Here is a 24,190-nt window from a genome sequence, read left to right on the forward strand (position 1 = left end):
GGAGCCATGGTGGAGGAAGGGCTGACGGCACCAGGGGGCTGACTGAAGGGGTGAAGCAGGTGGTGGTGGAGCCCGAGGTAGAGATGGAGAGCTGGAGAGCCAGGGAGGATCTAGAGGGCCAAAATGGAGTAGATGTCTCAGGTGACCGAGGCAGAGGAGGGGCTCCGGAAGGCTGTGGTTAAGCCAGAGCTACAGAGGAGTGGAATCCCAATGCGGCGGATGGTCAATGACTGACCAAGGCGGAGCCAGAGGGACGAGGAAGTCCAGCTGAGCCGGTGGATGACCAGGAGTCGCTGGGTTGAAGTGTCGAGGCGGAGTCCAGAACTCAGAGGCTGGAGGCTGGAGCAAGGGATTGTACATCCACAATGCCAATGGAAAGCGATCCTACTGCACAGATGGTGGGCCGAGGGTGAGCAGAGGGGTTGCCAGGAGACAGCGTTGGTGATTTTAAGAACTGGTACAGAGGTGGTGGGAGAGGGAGGCTGGGCAGGAGTTCAGGATTCTCAGGGGGCTCAGGAATGGTGTGTGCTACCCACACACACCACAAGGCCACTCCCAACACCGCCGGCTCTCGCACCTGATCTGACATCACAGGCTCTGGCTCCTGGGCAATTGTCAGCCCTGTTGCTTCATTATGTGATGGCTCGTTGGTTGCGGTGGGCGAAGGCTGTCCATCATTGATGGGCTCTGGCTTTAGCTCTGCACAGCGGGGTGATGGTGGGCTGGGCTCTGGGTCTTGTTGTGTTCGGGATCAGGGTAGGATGCTCTCCACACACCGGAACATGGCTTCCTCCAGTTCAGTCCCATGGTGTCTGGGAGGTCCACAGGTCAGTGGTAATTCTCCCAAGCCACAGCTGAGAATTTCGCCGGCTAATCCATGCACAAGAAAAAACAACAACCAAAAACTTACAAAACGCAAACAAAACGCGCGGATTACCCGCCGCACACTTTCACTTCAGTGGTCTGGTCTTTTGTCACGCTATGGTGAGATAAACACATGAAGAAGATGAAGATAACTGAAGAGATGGGATGTTTGACACAGAGGCTTCAAAGCCTGTTTTACTCTGTTGAAGCAGACTGGTTTGACAGACTGTATCGAGGCTTGTATCAAATCTTTGTGATCACGTAACCAATGATGTTTGAGGCTTCATACGTCACAATGAAACACGTGAAGCGAGGTGGCTGATTCAAATCTTTAGCGTGATTTCATTCATTATAAGGATACGCAAAATGCTGGGTGCTCCCTCCCTGCTTCATAGTAACATAGTAACACTTTCATGTGTGAACAATGATTCTCAGAATGAAGACACAGCTGCTATTGGTTTTGTGTTGAAACTGGAATCAACAAGATGTGTGAATTAACTAGATGTAACTGGTAGGGTCTGTCTTTGAGGCTTTGAATCTTTTTTGGAACAATCAGGAAAAAGCCTAGATTAATGCTAATAGTCTTTAAAAAAAAAGGTAAATCCAGAACAGAGCAGGCAGGAGACAGACATAGTAGACCGGACAACAAACATAAACTGAACATATATATATATATATATATATATATATATATATATGTGTGTGTGTGTGTGTGTGTGTGTGTGTGTGTGTGTGTGTGTGTGTGTTACAATATGTTTGTTTTTACAGAAATTGACTCTTCTACTTACTCTGAACTTTAATAAAGAGCATCTATGATAGATCACAAAGTCTATATACACTACCATTCAAAATATTTTTTTCTTAAAGAAATAATAGTTTTATTAAAAAAAGACACATTAAATTTGTCAAAAGTACCAGTAAAGACATTCATAAGGTTATAAAAGGTGTACATTTACATGTACATTTTATATAAACGTTGTTTTTTAATACACCTTATAATGCATTGTATGATATCATGAATAATAGTAATCACAGTTAATACAATACAATGCTTATCTATTCATTAGAAAGTATAATGCATTAAAGCACAAGAAAAACAAACCTTCAAATATTATGCATTTTAACTTTAGTTACAAATATTTATGAAAAGATATATTACATTACTATACATTATCAACAGTGTTGGGGGATAACACATTAAAAGTAACTTTCTTTCAAACTTTTGAGAGTTTATAATGAAAGTTTATATTGTGTGTTGAAATATTAATTGTGGTACTGAAAAAAAAAGAAAAAAACAAGGCCATGAATTGAATACAAGCTCTTCATTTTGATTTTGTTAGACTTATACAAATTAAGAAACAAATAAGAAAATACATATTGCAATGAATTTATTGTCTAGAATTTTGCCATTTTTTCATAAAGACCATACCAGTTGGTTAGATTTGCCCTTTTTATTGACTCATGGTGACGTGTAAGTGTGATACCGTTAAGACCAAAGATGTTTTACTAATGTATCGGTACAAGTTTGAGTCAGTTCTTTCAAACTATCTGCTTCAATTAATTGAGTCAGTGATTGCTCATAGTCATTTGGAATTCTTCATGCTTTAAAATGTTTAAAAATGTCTTTCACATTTTCTAGCAAGTCAGTCAGTGTAGTAAATATTGCTGCTTATTGCTATATATTGTTATGCTATATTCTAAAAAATGAAATTAGGAGACTTTTTTCAATTATTTGAGTATTTGAGTTACATAAATACTGATTAACAAATGCTGATATGTTGTTCAACCCCTATTAGTGCTTACATTGATTGATCTGTGAACAGCCGATCTCCATTATCTGCTTTTACTATGACATTGGCCAGTCTTGCTCAGCTTGTCTTGTTGACACCAAGGAAATTTATCAGTGCCTTCACTATCTTGATTTTCAATACCACGGCTATTAATACACTCCAGCTCACGAAAGCTGTAAAGCACGGCCTTGAAAATCTGATATCTCGTCACCTGAACTTCACTTGACATCAGGAGTCTGAAAAATCTGGCGCCTTGCTCGGCAGCTCAGTGTGTCCTCCGCTCAGGCAGTCATTTTGTCTTTCCTTTCCTCTTCTCGTCTTTCCGCTGTCACATAATGGGATAAACTGATTGACGCGGCTCATGCAAATGATTATATGATCCCACAAGATTCTTTATTTAAAGTGGGGTTGGGAGAAGCTCCAGCATCAAAGGGAGATTCATGGTCACACCACCTGGAATGATAGTTACTGTCAACTAGAGCTGAAACAACTAATCAATTTAATCGATTAAAATCGATTATTAAAATAGTTGTCAACTAATTTAGTCATCGATTAGTTGCTAAATAACTTTTATTTGCCGTAAGCGGCTCATTTCGTGCATATTTCAAATCTGCGGTGACCAAGGTGTGGCAGTAATGAGCCACCGGAGGTTTTACTCAGCCAGTACAGCAGGAGAAGTAGCGAATAGCCAATAGCTGGCCTCGTTTTATGTCACGTGCTTCCCGAACAGCGTCTCTGTAGCATTCAGCTTGATGTGGGAGTGCTTTACTTTGAGCCTTCAAAAAAGAAGAGTAACCTGTTAACTCTGCACTACTGAACTGTTTAAGGGGTCGTTCACATATCGCGACTTTTGCGCGCTCAAGTTCGTTATTTCCAATCTAGGCACGCGGTATGCGCGCTCATAATGGAAGTGACGCGGACGCGAGCCGCCCGTTTTTCCAGGCGCGTCCGCACCGCATAGAGTTAAAAACATCTCAACTTTTCAGAGAGCCGCAAGCGCACTGCGGGTCATGTGACAAGAACTAACCAATCAGCTTCATCCTTTCCCGTAACAACGCTGAAAGCTCAGCCAAGATGAAGGAACAGCTGATCATAGTTGTATATGGATTGCCATTTTGAAATAAATTTAGTAGCAGAGCTACTACAAGCGATTTTTAGAGCTGCAAATCCATTTATCCTTTGCTGAAATTTCCGCGTCTTCAAGGAGAGAGCACGTCATGGTTGCTTAGCAAAGGCAGACGCCTCAGGGGTGCAACTGCACGAGCGCTTTGGAAAGAAGGAGAAAGCGGTGCGCATAGTGTTTTCCACACGTTTTTAGGCGCGATATGTGAACGGCCCCTAAGACTTTTATTTGTGCAGATTCTCCAGTACAATGTTGTTTGCAAATGTTTAGTCATAAAAGCTGATAACATTGCTTTTTAACAGTTAACATTTAAAGCTTTACAAACATGTTCTGTGATCAGTTTGTCGTTTACCAGTTCATAATTCAGTCTTGCAGCTTAATTATGACTGAATGAGAGAGGTAAATGTTTAAATATATTTGAAATGCACTTTTTTTTCTAAGTATTCACTGCTCTTTTTCACACAGCAGGTTTTTGTGTGTGTTCATTCTTTTTTTCTGGACAACCTTCTGATGGATTTTACTTTAAATTGTGAGTTCCATTCAGGTTTCATGCCATTGGCACTTTATTCGAAAGGATTGTTTACAATTGCACAGCATAAGCTATAAAGCTGTTTCCCAGTAAATTATAAAATGCAATGTACTGCAATTTTATTCTGTTTTATCCTTATTCTTCGTGAAAATATGTTCTTAAAGATTCCTTAATAAGCTTTGTCCGGGATGTTAAACTACTTTAGGAGCTCTAAGGACTGCCATGGTGAAAACATTATTTGAAATCTCCTTGTGAAATTTGCTAGAGTATGGGTCAGTGTTTTAATTGCAGAAGAGTTCGACAAAGGATTACTAACACATAATAAAACAACTCCAGGTATATTTTTGATGAGGATATGAAAATGCAAAATGGTTAAAATCTCTTAAAAATCTATGCTGAATAATAAATACCCTTTATTTATAATTTACTTGGGGAAAAATGGGAAAAACTAAAATATAAGTACATAAACCGATTAATCGATTAATCGTAAAAATAATCGATTATCAAAATAATCGTTAGTTGCAGACCTACTGTCAACCCTCCTATTGGTCTTGAGCCATCTCAATTAACCAATTATTGTAAGACTGCCTGGAAGGGGCAGCTGAAGAGTGCTCATGTCTTTCCAAACCTGTATTTCTTCTTCCACAGAACACAAAGTTAGATATTTGGAAGAATCTTCATGTAATTGTTTAACGGTTCATTATTATGTTGATTCATGTGCTATATTTTTCAAATCTTTAGAATTAATTTATTAGTTTTGTATGAGGAACTTGTATTGTATTGTATTTATTCACTGAAAATCTGTTCATTCAAGGGACATATTGTGACAGGATCGTAGAGTAATGTGACCTGCTGTTGTTCTTTCGGTTTCTCTCCTAGTCCTGGGTGTGAGGGCTCACGTAGGGGCCCAGGTGGAGCCGCCACCATTGCAACCAACGAGTGGAGCACCAGCGAGAGCCCGGAGGAGGGGCAGGAGGATGGAGTGGATGGGATGGACAAGGCCGGCTTGGACGGCGATGCAGAGGGCGTCTGGAGCCCTGACATCGAACAGAGTTTCCAGGAGGCTCTGGCCATTTATCCCCCCTGTGGCCGCAGAAAGATCATCCTTTCAGACGAAGGCAAGATGTATGGTGAGTCAAGCTGTGGGAGTTTTGTTGAAGTCAATCGGAGGGTGAACTTATGACACTTCCCACCTCCAGATTTTCCCATTCCCACATGGGATACACCGACAAGAATGCTGTCTCCCTTTTGAGTCAGCATTCACAATAAAGCATGAGTCAGCCTCCTGCCTTATATCACATGTAACAGTTTTCTATTTATCATAGCCATGGCTGGGTGTATGATTGAGACATGACTCATTAGTTATTAAAATTACTTGATACTTTAAAGGAGTGGATTCATGTTTGTTTGGATATCATAGTGTTTACATCACTACATATTTACAGAGATGTGTCTGGCTGCTACCAAGCACATTATTTTTAAAAGGAGGTCAGTTTATGATTGTTTACAGGCCAACTAGAGTTATAGAAATCAAACATTGTGACTTTTTTTGAATATTGAACTGAAAGGAAATGAAGCATTTAAGCCCTGTTCATATTAAATGTGATTTTTTTTTTTTGTCCCAAATACTTTACCTTTATTTACTGCAAAAACAGCAATAATGTGATTGATTGATATATATATATATATATATATATATATATATTAGGGATGTCACTTTTGGAAAGAAAAAAAAATCAATTTTTAAGACGTAAGTGTTGTAAAATCGATTTTCCATGTCTAAAAAAAAAAAAAGACGTTTCCTTTTTCAACGTCAAATAACAGACGAACATAAAGAGAGTGCTGAAAATGCACAAGTCAGCAATATTTCTTATTTCTTGGCATGAAGTTTCATGCAGAATAACAAACAGCAACAGGAGTGCAACATTCTCGAAAAAATATATATGCAGAGGGGACGGCTGCCATAACAAAAGAAAAACATCACTTCCGGGATTTAGGCAATTCAAAAATCTCCAAGATTTAAATAATGATTCAATCCATTTCAAACAACTGTTCAAAAAAATTAAACTTTAAATGGACTTGAGAACAGGCCATGTGTGTAGGCTAGGCGGCACTAGGCAGGCATAATGAAATGCGCAAAAAGGCTAGAGCCATTACAAATTTATTGGACAGGAAAACAAGTCGATCAACATTTTCGGGGTCCAGAGCAGAGCGTTTTTTATTCACATGTCCAGCTGTTGAGAAGACGCGCTCTGACCGCACTGATGTCCCAGGGACACTCAGGTACAGCTGCGCAAGGTGGAGGTATTACTGCCGGTCAGCTTGCAATGGTCCTTTTCATAACTCAGAATCTCCTGTAACTAGATGCGCGAATGAGGCCGGCGACACACTGGATACGTGGCGTAAGCGTCTCAGCTGCGTGGCGTGTCCGTTTTTAATTCGGCTCCCATGTTAACAGGTTAGAGCTTGAGTTGCGCATCTCAGGTGCGGCTCGAGCCACGCGGAAAACGCGTGCAAGCTATAAATAGAACCAACGCCTATTTTTCAGGCGACACGCGCGCGTGTTGGAAGCGTTTCCATGCAAAATAGAATAGGAAAATATGTTTATATGTCATTTTTACACAAATACATAATAATTCATTACATTTTGATGTTTGAAAGTCTAAAGGTTGACATAAATTCACATATAAATGTAATTAAAAAAAAAAAAATTATTGATTTTCAAGTATTGCACCTGAAAGTGAAAAGTGAAAGTGATGTGACATTCAGCCAAGTATGGTGACCCATACTCAGAATTCGTGCTCTGCTTTTAACCCATCCAAAGTCCACACACACAGAGCAGTGATAACACACACACTGTGAACGCACACCCGGAGCAGTGGGCAGCCATTTATGCTGCGGCGCCCGGGGAGCAGTTGGGGGTTCAGTGCCTTGCTCAAGGCCACCTCAGTCATGGTATTGAAGGTCAAACATAGTCTATTTTGCCGTCAATACTGTTGACGGTGTCCTTTATCAGTAGGCTTTATATTTATGCTCAACATGAAATATAGATATTGTTGTCGTGAAGACAAGATTCTGGTCTGTCGGCGGCCTCCCTCTATGTCCCCTACAGCAGCGAGCCGCGCCGCGTCAGGCACGGTTCTGGTGTGTAAAGACACAGAAAATGCGAGCCAGCCGCCAGGCTACTGACACGCAGCAGAAAAGTATTTACTACCACTTTTAATCAATTTAACGCATCCTATGTATTTAGTGTGCATGTCATTTTATTTTACTTCCATTGCACCATTATTGGAGAGGAACAACATATACATTGAGATTTTAGGAGTAAGCATGTGAATTACTAGATTTTGGCCATGAAAACAACAAACAACAATAAATGTCACCAAGTAGACATATTATGCCCCTTTTTACAAAATGTAATATAAATCTGTGGTTTCCCTTATAATGTGTTTGTGAAGTTTCAGCTCAAAATACCTCACAGATCATTTATCATATCATTTTGAAAATGCCTATTTTGAGTGGAAGCAGAATACGCAGTTTTTCATCCCTGTCTCTTTAAGCGCAAGTTTTTTTGGCACAATTGTGATGTTATAAATCACTAGCATCAATATTCAGTAATTAGTATGGACTAGATTATGGATCACTACTATGGATTAGATTATGTAACATTGATAAACTCGACTTTATGACCTACCCCATTCCTTTTGTTAACCAGTTGTGGTACGCATTAGGATTTAATATATGATCGGCCACACAAATGAGCTCATTTGGCTTGGTGGTATTTTGACCTTTGACCCTCTCTGTAGAAAAGGCTTATGGAGACTGGCCCACATTCTTTTGTTTTCCCCTTGGCTGGAAGGGGACACACATTCCACAACTCTGCGGCCTTGTCCTCCATGATAATACTCCACCCACGTCTGTCACACAAGCTCTAATCCCCCTCACAACAGATGAAGAAGGTTTGTTTCAACAGCCAGGCATTTTTCCTTTTGTGGTAGCTTACGTTATCACACAGAGGCCCTTGGGCTTGCTCTGTTCCCTCGGTATGACAAGATCATGCCCTTCAGCTCTCTTTACCAACAGCCCCATTCCGTTACGATACTCCTGCCAGTCTCCTGATATGCCCCCGTCTCTCTTTCAACCCCAGTGCACACAAGTTCACTGGCAGCAATGTATACTTTGACTAGACAGCACAAAAATAGTCTGGCTATCTGATGCAGGCAGGCTGGAGAGAACTGCCCTAGTGACTTTGTGGATTGTTTTTGCTCTCTCAGAGTTTGCTGAAGACATTTTAGTAAAGTTGCAGTGAGGAATTGCCACTAGATATCTGAAAATTATTAAGTAAAGTAAGACTAAACCAAAGAATGAATCCAGAATCCTGATTGGCATAATCTGCTGGACCATCTTGTGTTTGTTCTGTTATAAAACATACCTACTTTGTTATGTTGTAGCTAGGGCTGGGACAACGCGTTGAGGTCATCAATGACGTTGACGCAAAAAATACGTCGACACAAAATATGCGCATCAATTTGTCTACCTGTTTTTATTTCTCTAAAAAACGTTTGCAAAACGTTTACCTTATGTGCGCTGTATATACGCGATGGCCGGATCAACATTCTGTCCAACGTTATATAACCAATCCAGGGGTTTTTCTGCATTGATCTTTTTTTTTGGCGGCTGTCAAAGCCTTATTTGATCGGTGAGTGATGTAGAATAGAATGACTGTGCTGCGCCTGACAGGACGCGTACGAGAGAGAGCCCCGACTGTGCGCGCGCACTCACAGTCTTCAAACAACATGAGCGCTTCTTGCTCTCTCTCTCCCTCGTGCATATTAATCAAAATCATTAAACACGATAGAAAAACACCAAAGTTTCACTCGCGCTCGCGCACTCACAGTCTTCAAACTACACGAGCGCTTTCTTGCTCTCTCTCTCTCCCTCCCTCCCTCCCTGTTTTTTTTTTTTTTTGGAAAAGCACTCTGTATTAGCTTAAAGCCCTCAAGTTTACATTGGTTACTGTATTCTTTCAATTGCTCTAAACAAGTATTTTGGGTGAACTTTTTTATTGAATGCTAGACATCAAGTTGTTGTTATTTTCATCTGAAAGAAGAACTTTTTTTCAGTAAGCTAGGCCCTATGTGTTCAGTAAGCTTGTTTCAGTAAGCTATGTGTTTTCAAGGCTTCAAGGTTTTATTGAATGCTATCTCTATACAAGTGCAAAGTAATGCATTCTTAGTCAGTCTTTTATTTTGTAATTTTAAGAGAAATAAACATATATTGCAATGTTAAGGAATTCATGTTTTTTTTTCATTCAGATATGTAAATCAACATGTATAAATTGTTAGTAGTCAATTAATGGGGAGATAATCGAAATCGAATCAGTCCGGAAAAATTAATCGTTAGAATAATCGATGCACCGAAAAAAATAATCGCTAGATTAATCGTTTAAAAAATAATCGTTTATCCCAGCCCTAGTTGTAGCAAAACATGCTAACGGTCATGGAACCTTGTATATGACTGATATGAAACCCTGTACATAAGCAACAACTTGCATAATCGTGCTCAATTATGTAGAATCGTGTTCCTCCCATCGACCACATAGAGATTTCAGTAGAGTTCAGCATTAGCATGATGCTAAATTAACATTGTTTTTCTTTAATCATAAATTATTGTATTATCAAAGATTAAATAAATGTCATCTTTAATGCCAGGAACACTCTTTAGATGCATTAAAATTCTATCTATGTCATTATATGCAGCTTACTATGTTTTGCAATAGGAATAATTTGTCTCAGGTGTGCTGTGGAAACTGAAGGCTCATGTTTTATTTTGTCCTGATCATCATTGCTAGCATTTAGCGGCCGTTAATGTTCCTCAGAGCTTCATTACTCACTGCAAAAATTCTTCTTCTAACAGAAAGCAGCTTTTCTAATAAAGTTCACTCTTGTTGCGCCATGGGAAGACTGGTTAAACGGTTCGATTTTCCCATCCAGAGTCTGGCTGCTATAATCCTGCACCTGTGATGTCTTGCCAAGTTTCTTGTTTAAAGTCTCGACCTGCTATCATTTTAGTTTATCACCAGTGTGTCAAAAGTGTTTGAGAAATAATACATAAATGCTAACACTTAGCGAATGATCTCAATGTCTTTTCTGAGTTAGGCTAATTTGTGGCTCTGTTAATCATCACGCATCCTTTTATGTTAGTAGTAGCCATTTATTGAGCCTGTTGATAGTTACCATTTGACTGTTTTCACATGAATTTTGAATTAGGACCATCTCAGAGAGGGCATCATCTCAGTTGCATGAGCTTCCCAGATGTGATGGATCCTCATCATGGAGAACTTCTGCTCCCCCATCTGTGAGATGAATGACATAGCAAAGCTCGTTTGCAAAAGATTGGTGAAAATGTTCCCTAGGAAATGTCTGGACTGTGGCACAGTGCTTAGTGAATATTGTGCAATGGTGGATGATGCAGGTTCAAATCTGGCTTGTGAAATTCCTAGTCCCTTTTCCCCTCTATACATTATACATGTTTTAAAAGTGTTCAAAATTGTTAGTCTGGGTCAAAATTGTTATCCTCTGCAGTGAATGGGTGCCCTTCAGAGTGAGAGACCAAACAGCTGATAAAAACATCACAAGTAATCCACACAGTATTGATGGATTTGTTTCTTACAGCTTCACAAGATATTAAACAATGGACTCAAATTGTGTAGATTACTTGTTGATTATTGTGATGTTATCATCTGTTCAGACTCTTATTCTGATGACACCCTTTCACTACAGAGGATCCATTAGTGAGCAAGTAATGCAATGCTACATTTCTAAAAATCTGTTCTGAAGAAACAAACTACATCATGGATGGCCTGATGGTAAAGCTAAAGCAAATTTACATTTTTGGGTCAACTATTGGTTTAAATAAGGGATAGTGCTAAGGAAAGCAAAAAAATTAAGACTAGGGATCTTTGGAGGAGTAAAGGTTGAGAACTTAAAGCCCAGTGGCTGGAGATTTGCTCTCCAGGAGTGGTCAAAGGTCAGGGTATGTACACTGCCCTTCCTTGTTTTAAAGTATTAGAAGGCTTAACTTCACTGAGAGATAAATAAATGCTCCAGAAGCTGTGTTCTTTAGATGTTCTACACTTCAGATAAGTGCTGGCCTGAAGTGGTATTGTGAGTTGGTATCATTTGAAGACATTTTTGACCTTTTGATCTCTCACAGTGAAGATGGACCAACTGTCCAGTTGTCTCATGCTCCAACTCGCATATTTTGACAATTTAGGTGTGTGTTCGTATCTGTTTCAGAACAAGTCAAAACATGTTCTGCCGGATTGCCAGTGGCTCAGACAGGATCTTCCAGAAATGAACTCACACACACATATTTATATTTACTGTTGGCAATTATTGCCTTTGCATATCTACGTCATAATTGTTATATTTATGAAAGATTGCTAGTAACTAATTTTCTTACGTTACTGAGTGAGCGTATTTTCCTTAATCTCAAGAAACGTTTCTTTAGTAGGCAATTAAAGTTTCTGTCTATCATCTTCCACAACATACAGTTCTAGAAAAAGTGTTAAATATGATATATTTATTGTTCCAACGGTATGTCATAGCTAAAATGCATATGTTAGTTTTCACTTTGCTGCAACTTAAAAGTACACTAATGGAATGATTGTGCACTTTCTAAAACAAGTTTTATCTTTACCTATGAAGATATTTGTTACACTTTACAATAAGGTAAAAACATTTTACAATATGGTTAAAGGTCACAAAAAATGGGTGGTTTAACATGCTAGATTTTCTTTTTGTAAGATAATTGTATTATTTTCAAGCCTTTTTTAAAAGATGAGTGTTTTTACAGTAGTAGGTGTGTCTGTTGTACTCACATGAGATGAAGTATCCAGTCATGGCCTAAAAAAATATATTTTATAATTAATGGGGCGGATCACCCCTCCAGGTGCCATGTTAAGATGGGCAGCTGAACTGTATGTACTTGTTCTCACATACATCGTATCAGGCACTTTCTGTCATGTAAAATGTATTTAATGATGAACAACTTCATAATCTATCCATTTTTAATTATCAATTTAATTTGTTTTTGATAGGCTACATCCATATCACCAGATGTCAGTATAAAGCAAAGGAATAGCATTGTGTCAGCCAGTGAAATATGAAGAAAATTGTCTTTGTGTATTTTAAAATAGGTTAACATTCAAAGACAAACTGGTCAAAGCTTGGAAGTTAATAGATATAGAAGTGTGGGTAGGGCTGGGTACCGAACTTCGATGCCTTTATGGTATCGAACGAAAAACTTCGATACTATGAGTATCGAATAAATATTTATCTTTCAGTGCCAAATTTCGGTTCCAAAAGCAAAGGGGCGGTGTTTTTTTTTTTTTTGTTAGTTTTTTGCCAAGCGGCTATGTCTGTGTGAGCTTGTAGCATACGTCCATGTAAGGACCTAAATTCGCCGTGATTGGCTGTCCACCACCACGTGACGTGACGGGGAGGATTTCTGAAGATACTCGCAGTCACACAACACAAGTGTAGTTGTTTTTTCTCAAAACGTTTTCGTTTTACAATGCCAAAGAGATCTAAAGTGTGGCTACACTTTATAAAACTGGATGCCGAGTCACCATTTTAATGGAAAATTTGTTTGGATGAGTGTTTTGCCCTCCCTCCCGGTTTAGTTTGGTCTACTCCATTGCGTATCTTGAAACACGCCCCCTTTCACGTCGTCTAAAAAACAGAGAGAGAGAGACAGATTTATCCGGTACAGTGAATTTCTCTAAGCAGCAGGCCACTGTAGGGCTGTCAAAATTGCTCAAAATTGACGTTCGAATATTCCCTCTAAAAAATACACAAATATTCAAACTATTCGAACATCTGGTTGCACATGTTGTCCATGACGCGCATTACGTCAATAACAGGCAAAAATAATACAAAGAGACATAACTACTTGTATAGATAGTCTATTTAAGTTTAAACATATATAACAACGTATTACCTACACAAAAACAAGGAAATCAACTAATGGCCAAGACTGCAGACCTCACGCTCTCTCGCCCTCACGTTCTTTGCGCATAATGGTTTAAAGGAACAAACAAATTTTTGTGCAAGCAATTTAAGGTCGCGACTGTTGTCCCAAAATAGAGCAGGCTTCATTCAGTGATTGAAACAAATATTATTAATATTAATTGAAGTTTTACAGAATAAAGAACTGACATTGAATGCTCCGAGCAAGCTGTGCTGTGGTAAACATGGAACTTTTCCTTGACATGAAACGATAAATAATCAAACCTCGGATGCATTGCTTGACAGAACTCCCCGAAGCGTGCCCCATCCGCGATACTGATCGGTCTCATGTCCTTACAAATGAACGAAATTATTTTATCCGTTATGGCCTCTTGTCGTGTTGCAGACAAAGTGCTTGCGGCGAGCGATGCAAAGTAATGTTAAGTGTCAAGACGTGACTGTTTAACTGGAGTTAGACACATTATGCCATGATCATTTGGGTGCAAATTTTTGAGATGTGACCTCATGTTGCTAGTGGTCGAATGGTATGCTAACAGCTAACTGTATCTTAAATAGCTTGCATACAACTTTATCTCACGGGTAAACAATTTTACCTCATTTTCTCTGCTGCAGTCGAGTTGGGCTCTGCACTTGCTGGCATCTTCCATGAAGACGCGTCAACTTTCAGCAGTGATGCTGTGCCAGACAGTGCGACTCCTGTGAGGCTGTGACTTGTCCCTGTCCCACTCGCAAAGCAGACAACCATGCCTCTACTACCGCGAGCCTTTTTTTCCACATTTATTTTTATTAGAATATTAATTTTCACCTTCGAAATTCGTTTTTTTAAAACTATTCGAATACATATTTGAATTTAGAATATTCGTTGACAGCCCTACTGTATACGTTCACTTAAAACATAACCAACTGTGTTTACGAGAATACTTGCAGAGACAATTATTTTGATATAATTGTGTGTATGTGTTCATTCAGAAGTTACTATACGCGAAAGATGAATTAATTCTCTGTCCGCGCGTTGTCTGAAATGCTGCTCGCAGCACGTGCTTTGAATGAGTGAACGCGCGCAAATTGTTTAAAACGCTTGAATCAGCAATATTTAGAAACAAGTGCAAACGATCAGCTACGATCCGTTTCACCCCTTCAAGCGAGTGAACAACGCGAATCAAGTTAGGAGTTTTACATCACTATTCACGATAGCCCGTCAGACTGGAAAACACAATACAAAAACACACGTACTGTACTGTATATCTTTGCGCCGTCTTCTGTCTGCCCTACATTGAATGCACAGTCCCTAAATGAACAGCTGCTGTTCTATTTATTTATTTTTTTTTTTCAACGGAGGATCAGTTGCTGTATTGGTTAAAATTCCCAAACTGTTTACTTAAATATTAAATTAATAAATGACATCAAAACAGGGGCGTTTGCGTTATGATGTGGTGGGCTGCTGTGGGCCAGACAGTCCAGGGCAACTTTTTGGTCCCAGTCCGCCCCTGAATGGCGCACCCCTATCCAAAAAGCACAACCAGCTGTATTAATAATGTTATCCTGAGTGTGAAGTGTTACCAGAATTTGTTTTAATTAAGGTGAAAAATAAAAGTTTTGTGTTTAATGTATTTGTGTTGATGTTGAAATGGATTTTAAAACATATGGTATCGAAAAAAGTATCGTTAGGAACCGGTATCGAAACTGAGGTATCGAAATTGGCACCGGATCGAAAGATTTTGAACAATACCCAGCCCTAAGTGTGGGAGAACTTCAGGAACTACCAGTACAAAAATTTGGAGTCTTCATTCAGGTGTTGTTTGTCGTAGAGGAGGTTTCCAGTCTACTGTCCCCACTGAAAACTTCAAGGAACTACAACATATGGCAATCTCATTACCTTGAGATTTTTTGGAACATAATACAGCACATCTTGATGTATTGTCTGATAGAGATCGACCGATATGGGTTTTTCTATAGCCGATGCCGATGTTTAGAGGTCAGGGTCAGCCGATGGCCGATATGTGCTGCCGATTTTTAGGGCCGATATCTTGAAGTTTTCGCCTTCATTTGCATGCTAAAATGAAACACTAATAATAAGTGGATACACAACATTTCTAAACTTATCATCATTTATTGAGCACTGACTTGAACCATCTCTCAAATCTTAATTTTGTGCACTGCACGGTATTAAAATAAAAAATGTATCCAAAAGTTAACCAAATAAATCATATATATATATAATATATATATAATATATAATGTCAATCATTTGCATTAAAGTTTTAGAGCATTTATCAAGTAGAATTTTTTTGTTGTTTGAACATAAATGTAAACTTAAATATACATTTAAATAAATACAATTTTAGAAATAAAAATCAATTAAACTGAAAAATATAAAAAAATAAATATATAAAAAATAAATAACAGTAGTGCTGCAAACACACTAGCAACCAGCAACATTTGTGTTTGGTATAAATGACACAGAAAATGTAAAGTGCATTCTAATTTCAAACTTACATCGCAGTCTGTTCATTATTAAAATAAAGTACAGTCAACCAAACATTTAAAAGGTTACACTGGTCAGTTTAAATAGACCGTAGTATACCGGTCCACTCTGCTGTTATGCCAAGGAGGTTTTTGCTCATGTGTAGAGGATGATCTTTCCGTCTAGTTTACATTAAATAAATAAAAAATATTATAGTTTAACATTCAGATACATTGCGAATATGGAAACATTTGGATATGTGCAGAACGAGACGTGAGCAATAACCTCCAAATACATCTAGTCAAACCCGCGCTCGCTCGTCCTCATATGGATCGGACCATTTTTCGGATCAGCAAAAAAAAAAAAAGAGGCCAAGACAAATAAACATACGTTTTGTCTTTTTTTTCATTAACATTAAATTAAAATATATGAAATCAACTTAAAGTGCACATAATATCTTCTTTTTAACATAATAGCCCGACTTCTCATTTTCCAGTGTGCTGTGATGAAGCGAGCAGTTATCGTCACAGAGCTCTCCGTCCCCCTGGACGTCCACCCTTCTGTCGTGTGCGCAACAGAGGATGCTCGGGATAGTTCATCCACAACTTTTTTTCTTCTCCTGTTCATAAAGATCTGGCACAATCTTTTCACTCTAACCTCTTTCCTTCATCATTATATTTGACAGGGAATCCAAAATGCGCGGGGCGTTCAAGCTCCTCCGTTCCTCCGCTCGCCATTACCACTGAGTGTGGACTGAACATGCGCAACTTTTTTTTTTTCATAAATCAAACCGGGGGTCACGTGTGTGCCGAATCGAAGATATTGATCAATGATGATCCGTTGCACCACTACTATAGTGTGTCATTTGAAAACATTGCAGTTGCGTTTTAAAATACAACAACAAGCACCACGAAACCATTTAAAGAGGCGCATTCAGCGGTAGGGCTGGTTAAGTCAGCGGTTAAGAAATTTCCCCTGCGGTTATTATGGGTGGCTCAATAGCGCGATATGCGGTATTACCGCCGTTTTTTTTTTTTTTTTACATAATTTATCCTGATTTTGCTGCATACAAAGCTCTATCGTTGAGTTATGTAGCATATATTGTTGCTTTTTTTAACTGACAGAGACGTTTTAAAACATTTTTATTTATTGTTAAATGCCAAACAGCAACAAGAACATGCGTTTTCCAATAATTTTTTTTTTTTTTAAGAAATCAAGTTCTAACATGTATTACATGTATGTGCGCGCGACTTTGGACAGCAGCGTAAATCTAGACTGATTATCGCGTCACCACTGGCCCACCAGTGGACAGTGGATTCGCGCTGGAGTCGATGCACTCCTCAAGCAGATAGCGTGTGTGAGCTCGTTATCTGCTCACGCTTTCTTGGGTATGGGCACTGACGCAGAGGTTGTCCGTGACTTCAGCAGGTATGCCTGTTACTTTCACGGCTGTATTTTACAGATTTCGCAAAGGCTTCAGCTACTCCTAACTGTCGGCCGGTCACAGCTGTTCTTTTTGATGTTGCTGCGCGATCTGATGCTTGAGGGGGCAGCTGCGCTGGATGACAGGGGACACTCTAAAACGCTTAACATGGCTTAATGTACTAAGACAGTGATATTAACAGACCAAACTCACTAAAAATCATACTAATAAAGTATACTATCTATAAAAAATCAGATGAGCCCTGAATATGAATGCAACTCGTTTAATAACACGTTAAGCCTTTTCCTCCCATAGAAAACCGTTATAAGAAAACGCTTAATGTGGCTTAATGTACTAAGACAGTGATTTTTAAAAACCAAACTCACTAAACATTATACTAATAAAGTAGTATACAATGTACAAAAAACAAAACAAAAAACAGATGATCCCTGAATATGAATGCAAGTCGTTTAATAACACGTTAAGCCTTATGGTTTTCTATGGGAGGAAAGGGCTTAACGTGTTATTAAACGCGTTGAATTCATATTCAGGGATCATCTGATTTTTTGTAGATAATATACTTTATTAATATGATGTTTAGTGAGTTTGGTCTGTTAATATCACTGTATTGGTACATTAAACCACATTAAGCGTTTTTCCCGTTAAGCATTTTAGAATGTCCCGATGACCTCAAATTAGATGTATTGCAGTGTCACACAAACATTTTTTGCATATCGGCTCATCTATATTCGCTGGCTCGTCCTTTTCATTGGGTTGAAAGCCAAAATGTTCCCAAACTGGACACGTGACATTAGGTTTTGGGACGAGATCGAGCGCCTCCCATCGTTTCAGCCAGCCTATTCAAAACGAAGCACCATAAAGCTACAACGGCTCACGAGAAAATTACAGTCGTGACCATATTGTATCATTAATATAATTTATTTAACATTGAATGCACAGTGACAAATTGAAAAAAAACCAATAAGGCCACTGCCTCATAAAAAAAAAAAAAAAAAAACCTGAACACTGCGGTTGCCGCGGTTTCTGCGGTTGCTATCTTTCCTCTGCGGTTTGCTTGTCAATAGCGCGGTATTACAATTTTGCGGTTATCGCGACAGCCCTATTCAGCGGTCTCCTTGACGGGAAACAGTCAACAAAGTAAAATGATCTCCAACGTATGGCGCGCTCTCTTCATTTTATCAAATGATCATAATCACATCTATTCATTTTATAGTCCTGCTACTAGCATTTTATTCAGACTAAAACCCCTTTAATTCGGGTGAGAAAGCTTTTTTTCCAAGTGGCTTTTGCACATAATAATAATACCGCTGCAGACGCATTTTGCAGCATTAAGGTAATTAATTGATCATTAATTTAAACGACGATCGATAATGGAAATTATCGAATATTGACATCCCTAAATACAAATGAGTTGGATGGAAAACTGGTTATTGTCTGCATCAAACCATGCTTCCGAACAAATGTCATTCAAGGTTCTGGGCACCTCCAGCACAGCTGTCTCTCCGAGCACGCTGCTGTCTGTGAGCGGGGCGGAGTAACGTCAGAGACAGTTTACTTTGGTAACGTCACGCTGCAGTGTTTGTTAGAGCTGTCAACTTCTCCACCCCATTTACAGAGTGAAATTCTCTGACTACCTTTATCTCCCAGGACTGTTGTTGAATCTTCCAAAACTTTTGGCTTGGGGTGCTTCACATGCTGCAGCAGCAGCACTTTCCACCGCACCAATAACACGGGGCTGCCCGCCGACGTGCCTGACTTTAAATCGGCGCTACTAAACACGGATATCGCCCGATGCCGATATATTAAAAAATGACAAATATCGTCCCGATATATCGGCGGACCGATATATCGTCGACCTCTATTGTCTGAGAATCATGAGATGAAAAATAACAATATATGATGCCAATAGACTGGCACTAGTTTTGTGAGAAACTCATTTAAATGGCATGGAACCTGTTTTTGATTGGCCATTGGTTTGGTTTGGTCTTTCCTTTGACTGTAAGTTTCCAGTCTTTTACTGTGGGCCAAAGTTAGCAGGTGGGTTGTGGGAAAGCTGTTAAAATGCAGGTGGTTTTGTTCAATAAACATACACATCTGGTGGGATGGAGGGTTAACCAGGGTAAACTTTGGGAGGAAACTGTAAAGGTGAAAAATGGTCCATTAAAGAGAGGGAAACCAGAAGAGACAAGGTGCTAATCATCATCCTCACTGCTTGCTTTCTACAGACTTCTTGACAATTGACCAAGAGGGCAAGTCCAAAAGACATTGCAATTAGTTTAGCGCTTCCAAATGGTTATGTCAACAGGGCAAATATAACTGAAAATGAGAGCTCAAGCCTTGGTTCACCTTCACATACCTGTCAATATGGCCCAAAACATATGTAAACACTGTTCAATGGCTGAAGCTATCTGTCTCACATGCTTATTCCAGCTGCAGGACAAGTTGTCTGTTCTGATTTCAGGAAAGGAGAATAGGCCAAATCAATTAAGGAGAGTTTTTTTGGGGGGGATAAATGTGTGCAAACAGGTTTCATTTCACTCCTGCTTTTCCTGGACGTAGTTTAGAGGAATCTGGGAGCAAATCAGCACTTTCCATTGGGACAGTCTCAGTGAGATCTGCAGGAGTATTTATGCAGACGTTGATATGAAGTGGATGTTTAACTGGCCCTTTTAATACTCAGCACTGTGTCAGTGGAACGGTCAGCCTTTAAATCTCCTGAAAAAAAAAGGCAGGTGTACAATTTTTGCTTTCAATGGGATGAAAAGAGTTACTCTTTGTACTCTGAGGGTTGTTGTAAAGAGCCCTTGTTGGAGGTTTGGGTTTGCTTTTCTGTAAGCTTTGCCTGGTAGACTTCTGTTTTAATCTTTTTTTATATTTTTATAATCAGGCAGAAAGTTAAGAGGACAAGGTACAGGGACACAATGCAGACTGAATTGATAACTAAATCTCCTGTGTGGCCAAGTAGCATCAACATGTCTGAGGTACTTAAAAGAATGTTAACCACTGGGCTACCGCTTCAACAACTTGAAACGACTTGATTAAAGGGTTAGTTCGCCCAATTTGCAAAATTATGTCATTAATAACTTACCCTGATGTTGTTCCAAACGCGAAAGACCTCCGTTTATTTTTGGAACACAGTTTAAGATATTTTAGATTAAGTCCGAGAGCTCTTTGTCCCTCCATTGAAGCTGTGTGTACAGTATACTGTCCATGTTCAGAAAGGTAAGAAAAACATCATCAAAGTAGTCCATGTGACATCAGAGGGTCAGTTAGAATTTTTTGAAGTCCCAAAATAGCAAAAACTACGACTTTATTCTACAACAGTCTTCTCTTCCGTGTCTGTTGTAAGACAGTTCAAAACAAAGCAGTTTGTCATATCCGGTTCGCGAACAAATCATTCGATGTAACCAGATCTTTTTGAAACAGTTCACCAAATCGAACTGAATCGTTTTAAACGGTTCGCGTCTCCAATATGCATTAATCCGCAAATGACTTAAGCTGTTAACTTTTTTAATGTGGCTGACACTTCCTCTGAGTTCAAACAAACCAATATCCTGGAGTAATTAATTAAATACAAAATGTATTTTCGATCCTTCAAAAAATTCTAACTGACCCTCTGATGTCACATGGACTACTTTGATGATGTTTTTCTTACCTTTCTGGACATGGACAGTATACCGTACACACAGTTTCAATGGAGGGAGTGAGAGCTCTCGGACTAAATCTAAAATATCTTAAACTGTGTTCCGAAGATAAATGGAGGTCTTACTGGTTTGGAACGACATGAGGGTGAGTTATTAATGACATAATTGTCATTTTTGGGTGAACTATCCCTTTAAATTCTGCCCAACATTTTACGATTCTACTATTCTATTATACAGCATTCTACTATTACAGCAGCCATATCACCCTGTAGCCCAAGACAGGTTGCCCACTGAATCTAATCAGGGTTGAGCCTGGTCAGAACCTGGATGGGGGACCTCCTGAGAAAACTAGTGCCGCATTTCCACCGCAGGAACTTTACCCAGGAACTTGGCCTGTTACTTGGTGTGTTTCCACCGCGGGAACCAGGAACTAAATAAAGTTCAGGGTAAAAAGAATGCCACTCAGAAAGTCCCTGCTGGCGAGGTGGTACTTTTTCAAAGTTCCGGAACTTTCGGGGCGGGACTTGGGCACTAAACATCCTGATTGGTTGAGTTCAGACAGCATTGGTTGAGTTCAACCACCATTTATTCGGATCATTTTCAAAATATTACTGTTATTGTGTCATGAAATGTAATTTTAAAAGTATTTCAGACGAGAATGTAGTTGTTTAAACCTCAAATCTGTGGTTTATTTATGAAGTCAGCGCTTAAAAATGTGTTTTGCCTATCTCGGAGACGGTGTCCTCATGTATCTGCCGAGAGCAGCCTCTCCTCGGCTAGACCTTCTGATATGTGCAGCTGGCTTTGATGTCTCTTTAGTGGTTAAACATAAAATATTATTCATTTTGGGTAAATCTAACAGGTTATCTTATCGACAATTTATCTAGATGTTAAAATGAAAATAAAAAAGTAAAATGTATATAATATTTAATTTAATTGTGTATATATACACATATCCCTGAACTAAGTTCATTTCTGCAGCTGTTATTATGTTTAAATGAAAACGAAAGGAGGCAGTGGTATTTGATATCCAATTTTGTGTTATTGTAAATATACAGAGAGGAAAATAGCAGTAGCCAATTCCGAGCTGACTGATGTTATCAAGTACGTTGCTGTTTGCAGATTTACCGGATTTACGTCGTCGTGGACATCACACTCACGAGTCGAATGCACAATGTCTGAACTACCAAGGATGCATGTTCAAAATCAGCGTAATTTGTATTGAGAAACGCGCGCAGACCTACGTCACCAGTCTATTTGCCTAATCTTCCCGGTACTTTACACCGCGGTGGAAACGCAGGAAGCAAAAGGTCTGGGGGGAAAAAAGTTCCTGGTACAAATGTTCCGGGTAATTTAGGTGGAAACGCGGCATAGGTTGCTGTTGGAAGAGATGTTAGTGAGACCAGCAGGAGCTGCTCACCCAGCAATCTGTGTGGGTCCTAACACCTCAGTATAGTGACAGGGACACTACACTGTATAAAGCACAATTCTTCAGATGAGATGTTAAACTGAGGTCCTGATTCTCTGTGGTCATTAAAAATTTCCAGGATGTCCTTCAAAAAAGAGTAGGGCATCCTGGACAAATTTGCCCATTGGCCTCTGACCATCATGGCCTCCTAATCACCCCCATACACTGATTGGCTTCATCACTCTGTCTCCTCTCCATCAATAAGCTGGTGTGGTGGGTGTTCTGGCGCAGTATGGGTGCTGTCACATCATCAAAGTGGATGCTGTACACTGTTGGTGGTTGAGGAGACCCCCCCCCCCCCCCCTTTATGTAAAGTGCTTTGACTACCGAGAAAAGCGCTATATAAATGTAACAAATTATTATTATTACAATTAATTGAAAGGGTGGGGCATAGACCCTGTCCCAGGTTAGGCAAGCTTGGTCCTAGAAAGCCACTGTCCTGTAGAGTTTAGCTCCAACCCTTATCAAACACACCTGAACAAGCTGTTCTGTTTTCAGGATTACTAAGGCTATAGGCAGGTAAGATCTTTTTTTCAGGGTTGGAGCTAACCGCTGCAGGTCAGAGGCTCTCTGGGACCGAACTTGTCTACCCCGTCCTATCCCAAATGGTCTCAGCTCTACAGTCCTCCTCCTAATCCAGGGCTGAACCCTGTTCTATTTCATATTTTGGTGATGTATTTCTGCATAGTAAAGTCTGCAGGCTTTGCACACAGAACATGAAGGGTGCATTTCAGATGCAAAGGGGCATTTAAAGCTCTTTACAATAAAATGATAAATGAGATAACCTATGGCAGGGGGTCCAGTCCTGCTCCTGGAGGGTAACTACCCTGCAGAGATCACACCTGAACCAGCTAATCAAGGTCTTCAGGATTTCTAGAAACTTCTCTTGTGTAGGAGATCTGCAGGACGCTGACCTTTCGAGAGCAGAATTGGACAACATTGCCCCTTAGAATTGAGCTAATAATCATAAGGTTGCAAATCAGCACCACTGACAAACATCTAATCTTGTAAAATGTGTGGTAAGTACTAGGGATGCCAACCCTCTACATATGTGACTAAATCTTCATTCTGGCGACTAAATGATCTCTAATATTAGCCAATGGCTAATAAATTCTCAGATTTTACTCGCCTGTGTGTTAGCTGGAGGCTAAGTATAAGTTTAACACAGATATATTTTCACTCGCCAACACTCTCTGACTGAGGGGTTCAGAGTTTCACTCTCCGTCCAGCGATCTCTGCTTTTTTTCAGTTCATTTCAATGGATGTGCACCTGTATTTAATGTACCATAAACTCTAGTGTGGAGGAGCACAAATCACCATCACTTTCTCTCTCACACATGCAGAGACGGAGAGAGAGAGAGAGAGAGAGAGAGAGAATTGACGTGCTACATTTAAACAATATTCTTTGTTGTATTTTCCTGTCAAAATAGCGGCGTTCCTACGGAAGTCTTCAGCTTTTAAGAACAGACGGGTTTTCCGGTAGTGGGTGAGGTTAATGCGCAAACGGCAATCTCATTGGCTGGCGCTATTATCGTCCCTGTTTTGATTTCAGCAAATCAGTTTGAGCGAATGCACAAAACCTGATTGATATTCATGAATCCAGCAGCTCATTAATCCTTAGTAATCCTTAAAGGGTGTGTTTTATAGTTCTTATTATTAGAATTCGTATCATTATTATCTTTTCAGTATTTCTGTTAGTGGTTTCCCAACAACACAGCATGGAGGACGGAACAAAACTTTGTTGGAGCCGTAAGGGGTAACAGAAACATAACACGCTGATCAGTAAATATAAAAAAGAATGACGGATATTTAGGCTAAAATACACAAAGATA

At 39.5% G+C, this 24,190-nt stretch overlaps 1 protein-coding gene across 2 annotated transcripts in view; it reads left to right on the plus strand.

The window, feature by feature from the left end:
• tead3a (TEA domain family member 3 a) overlaps positions 1-24,190 on the plus strand; it is a 57,805-nt gene that overhangs the window by 10,090 nt on the left and 23,525 nt on the right. For both annotated transcript variants that reach the window (XM_059527284.1, XM_059527283.1), the window contains exon 2: positions 5,186-5,436. In XM_059527284.1, coding sequence (XP_059383267.1) covers positions 5,298-5,436 — 139 coding nt within the window. In that variant the 5' untranslated portion in view covers positions 5,186-5,297. The remainder of the gene's footprint in view (positions 1-5,185; positions 5,437-24,190) is intronic.

The sequence above is a fragment of the Carassius carassius genome, chromosome 37, assembly GCF_963082965.1.
Source record: "Carassius carassius chromosome 37, fCarCar2.1, whole genome shotgun sequence".
NCBI classification, from domain to species: Eukaryota; Metazoa; Chordata; class Actinopteri; order Cypriniformes; family Cyprinidae; genus Carassius; species Carassius carassius.